General features: G+C 28.1%; 1 protein-coding gene across 1 annotated transcript; it reads right to left on the bottom strand.

Annotated features, from left to right (window-relative positions):
- Nucleotides 1–1,960: 1,960 nt before the first annotated feature.
- LOC106422048 (serpin-Z1-like) lies at nt 1,961–3,205 on the bottom strand. Its single transcript, XM_013862871.3, has 2 exons — nt 2,601–3,205; nt 1,961–2,500 (listed from the first exon to the last, which is right to left on the bottom strand). Exons 1-2 carry the CDS (start codon nt 3,024–3,026, stop codon nt 2,264–2,266), a joined length of 663 nt encoding a protein of 220 aa, XP_013718325.1. The 5' UTR covers nt 3,027–3,205; the 3' UTR covers nt 1,961–2,263.
- Between the last annotated feature and the right edge of the window lie 2,099 nt (nt 3,206–5,304).

The raw sequence follows: 5,304 nt of genomic DNA, 5'->3' as shown, positions 1-5,304 counted from the left end.
TAAAAATTTATATGAAAAGTTGTGTTTCTTAGTTTTTAATATGATAAGTTGTATCTATCGCTTATGAAAAGATACAACTTTCAAAACTAATACATTTAAATAAAAAGAATGAAAACATTCCAATAAATATGAAAGGATATAACTTTTCATCTTAAACATTGCATTAGTTCTTATAGATTGTGGAAATAATATAAAAAATATGTCTTTTCATAACAATATGTCTTTTTATAAAAATTCATATGAATAATCATAACTTTCATATTTTAATTAGTTATTTAAAATAACACCTTTATAATGATAATAAATAATTTTTTTAACAAAAAATCAATTAATATACATTTTTATGATGAAAAGATACAACCTTTAACAAAGAGACACCTTGATGAACAAACATAACCTTTAACCAAAAGACATCTTAATGAACAAACATAACTTATAAATTTATGATGAAAAGACACAACCCTTAAATCTAATATTTTTTAGAGTCACATGTTTTAAAACACAACCTATCAATTCACAACCTTTGGAATTAATTGTGATTGTTATTATTAGTAGATATATATCTATATCTATATATATATATATATATATATATATGTTTTCCAAATATGGAAGAATTGTTTAACTTATTGACGTTTGACATCACTTGCCATATAATCTAACGAATATTACAAATAACAATTTATGGAAACTATTCTCGAAATTATTGAAAGACTAATAATGTTTTATTTATTACTTTTAATATTTATAACCTATAAAATAAAATGAACGGAATTTTATATAAGATAATTATAATAGTTTTATCTTCTACTTGATGAATTGTGTTCGAATATAATTATATAATAACTATTTTAAATATTACAAAATCCAAAAAAAAGTTTTAATATTATTTTTAAATTATTTATCGTTGTTTAAAGAATAAATTTATCATAATTTTAAAATAATTTATAAAATACTTACAAAATGCAAGACAAAGTTGCACTTTCAAGAGTTAAGTTGAGATCTGGATTAAAAATCCTAATAACTGGTAAAGAAGGGAAGCCGAAGACAAAAATATTGAATGTTGTCTACAAACAAATTTTTCAGAATATTCCGTAGTCACGGTACGTAATTTTAATCTACTTTTTTTCAAATACAAATTTTAAAATATATAAACTGTTACAATTATTTATTTTTTTGTATTTGCCAGATGGGTTGTGATGAGTTAGGAGACCGATGACGGTATGTCAATTTAATATTATTTCATGTTTAATAAAATTTAGAAATTTATAAATCTATCAAATAATGTTAACCCGTCAAATTGCTTACAAAAATTATTTAATTTTTTGCACGTTTCTAATTGAATTTGCTTTCTTTATCGAGAAATGTACTTCATAATTTATATTATTTATGGATAATATTTTGATTTTTTTATATTTTCTTTTAATATGTCTACATAAATGTTTGTTTATTATTTATGGAAAAATAATATTATTCACCTAAATACAGAATTACGACACATATACAATACAATTCTAATTAATGATAATATAAAATCTGTTACTTCTAAAACTATACACTATTTATTCCATTTTTTTTAATGAAAGTATCTTCTTAAACACACAAAATATTTTGTGACGTTGCAATTATATATACACACAATATCTGCCTCTTCATACTGACGTTATTGTGTTCTCTCTCGTCCATCTCAAATATTGACTACCAGCTTTTTTCCATGACTGATGAATTCTCCCAAAGACGGTGGTACTATGTTGTAAAATCTGTTACTTTTAAAAACTATATAATATTTATTCCATATTTTAAATTTTCTTATGCCCGTACAGGGTGCGGGCCGGCCATCTAGTAAATATATAAATATGAATCAATTGATTAATCAAAATTTAGAAAAAGCAAAAGAAATGAAAATTTATAAAAACCAAATAAAACCATGCGATTAATGAAAATTTTATGAATAACCAAATACATAAATATGAATCAATTGATTCATAAAATCAAGATTGAATATAAAGCTCAAACCTAATTCAACTTATCCGGTCATAACTTGACTAAAGCGAAAGCCTAAGCAGATTTCTTGGAAGGATCAAAGATCTGACCAACAAACAAAACAGTTCCAGTTTTGTCTTCCCTAATTAAGAACAAAAATGGATGATCTGCCACAAAATATATCCTCTTAGGAGGCTCCATATATCTCGCACATCCACAACTGGCTACAAAAGTGGCAGCAGCAGCTTCGGCGCCTTCTTCATCAATCTCCACACATGCTTTATGATACAACGCCATTGAATGGCATGGACACTGAGGTTCCACTGAGAAGTTGGAACTCTGTGTCTTTTGTGTAAGACTTGTCGAATGGAACTTCCCATGCTCCTTTGAAGAACAGTGCGTTTCCAAAAACGCAGCCGGTTTGACGCGAGACGGATCCAGGAGGAAGAAGATCTTTGATGAGACCATTGGTATGATCTTCAGCCCATTTAATCAGCTCTATACGAACTTGTTCGGCCTGTTGTATCAAATTTTTATGTCAGACAGAACATAGAAACAGAGTTAAATCAAGAAACAGAGTTAAATCAAGAAAGAGAACTTAGGATTAAAAAGCTTACGTTTGTTAGGAAGTCTACGCGATCGAAAGCAGCTTTGAAGACATTCTCAAAGAGATCCTTGAACGATGAATCAATGGGCAGCGTTTGCTCGATCCAGACACCGTTGACGGACGTGATCTTTGGTCCACCGTGGGAGCTATGGTCAGCGAAGACAACGGAAACGAGCTTGCTGAAGACGGCGTTGAGTTCGTCGGTTGAAGAAGACCTCAGGAAGGAGAAGATCTCGTTGGAGACTGAAGAACCGTCGGGGCCAGAAGCCGCCAAAGTGAGCGCGGAGTTTATCAACGCTGGTGAGAAAACGGAGTTAGAGTGTTTGGCTTTGGTAGAGAAGAGATGCTTCGAAACGATCAGCGCTATGTCCTTTTGGTTCTTAATGGCTTTTTCTACACCAATGGTTGACTTGGACGGTAAGCTAGAAGGATTCATTGTGATCTTAGCTACAATTCTATGATTAAGAAAACTTCGTGGGGTTAAACAATATTTATAGGTTAAAAAACCCGGGAACCGGCTGACCCAATGAACCGGACAAACCCCGGTTCATATATAAGCCAAAATTTTGTTAATGAAATAATTATTTTTTCTTCTTTTTAAATAAAAATAAGATTTATTAAAGATTAATAAAGTATTTTCTCTCGTCTTTTTTTTGTCTGTCTTTACAATTCATAAATTACAAGATTCAAAAAGTTTAATATTCACATCAAAATATTGTTTTTGTTTACTTTTCACTTTGTTTAAATTTTATTTCATGATCACTTGTTTTGAAGAATTTAAATAATTGAAACATTTACGTTTGTGAAATTTGTATTTCAAAATCTAACTTTTACCAAATGTGTATATAATTTTTTTTAAAGGTAATGAAGATTTAGAGTGATAAGATCTGCGAATAAAGTTCAAATACGCTTTTCATATTGATTTTAGAATTTAGTTGCTATTTTTAAGTTTTCTACACATTATGGCTATTTAAACATTTTATTTGATATGACCTTTTTTTTTAAGAATATGCATATTATTTATAAAATATAATTAAATTTAGTTTAATCTAAGTAAACTCGATCGAACCTGGTTCAGACCCGATCGAACCCGGTTCAGACCCGGTCGAACCACAAAGACTCATGACCAAAAAAAATTTTGGTTTGCTAGCCGGTCCGGTTTTAAAAACACTGGATTGGATTAGTTGAAGTCGGTTGTATAATGTTTCCTTTTTACATTTTATTTCCTTTCTTCTATTTGTATTATCCTTTTTTTTTGTTCTTTGACTTTGAGAGTTTAATTTACTTTTTCATAGACTTGTTATATGACATCCTTTTCTAATTTTTTTTGTCTTTTTACCTTTACACAAACTTTCCATCTTTTAATACAATTATCTTTTTACGCTATCTTCGATTTTTGTGTGTGTTTAAGTTGTTATAGTTTTGTTCTTTTCAGTTATTTTGATATGTTATAAAATAATTGTGTAATAAATTTTTTAAAATATAAATAAAATACATTTTATAGAGAAATAGCCTTAAATAAGCATAAAACAAGTTTTTGTTCTTAAATTAGCATTTATAGGTCAAATGACAAAGACTATAGTAAAATTATCCCCATTCTCTACATATATATATATATTTCTTTTTCTAAAATGTACAAAAACTTTTTGAAATTTCTTTTAAAACTTTTTTAACCTTTAATAAACCTATTTTGGTCACTTTCACTTTTGAAAGCTATTTAGGAGACAAAAAAAAATTAATATTATTTAGGAGATTTTCCCTTTTTATATGTATCAAACTTTAATAAATAATATTTTATCTTAATTAATCTACATTATATATTTCATATACTCTATAACTCTAAATTTGTAAATTTCACATTTATATATTCAATACATTTAATACACCCCATATTTATACGTTTTTTAATCTTTGAAAGTATCCCAAATCTATAAAGAGCTTCAGACTAAATCTTTAAAAGGGTTGCGGCCGACGGATAGACTCACTCCGAATGTTTAAATGGACCGTATTGTAGATTCATTTCCACGCGCCACAAGAGTAAAATATAATGAGATGCCTTCGACCCCGAATTTGTTAACAATCCAAAGTTTGTCTACCACTTGAAAACCACCATGTGATTAAACTTCACATTAATTTAACTAAAATTATGTATATAAATATAAATTTATTGAAATATTATTTATTTTTATTCTGTTGAACTTATTTGAAAGGATAAAAGCAACAGTGGTCAGTGTTAATATATTCTACTTGCCAACTTAAGAGTAAAGTTTAGAGTACTTTTTCCACTTTATCAACAGTGCTTAGGGTAAAAGTAAAAAAAAAATGATTTTTTGTCTGATTGGTAAACTTTTAGCTGAATTTAGGTAAAATACTCTTACTCCAAAACATTTACTCTAACATGTATATACAGTCATACCCTTAATGGTGGAAAGTTCTTGATCTGCTTTTCGATCAAAATACCTGAAAATATTTTTTTAACACAATAAATCTTTGGAAACACCTAAAACACTATGGAAATTATATAAAAGACTTACAAATTAACCCCATTTGAAATCAGGGTACTGTATTTAAATTAGTAAAACTTAAGAGCCACTAGGTTCTGGTCCGCGCTATGCGCGGATAATGTTTCAATATTTGTTTTGGAAATATAGCGCGGATAATGTTTCAATATTTGTTTTGGAAATATAGATTATATTTTAAAATTTTGGTGTTTC

The sequence above is a fragment of the Brassica napus genome, chromosome A9 (genome assembly GCF_020379485.1).
Source record: "Brassica napus cultivar Da-Ae chromosome A9, Da-Ae, whole genome shotgun sequence".
Classification (NCBI taxonomy): Eukaryota; Viridiplantae; Streptophyta; class Magnoliopsida; order Brassicales; family Brassicaceae; genus Brassica; species Brassica napus.
This window is presented reverse-complemented; position numbering and strand designations above follow the sequence as displayed.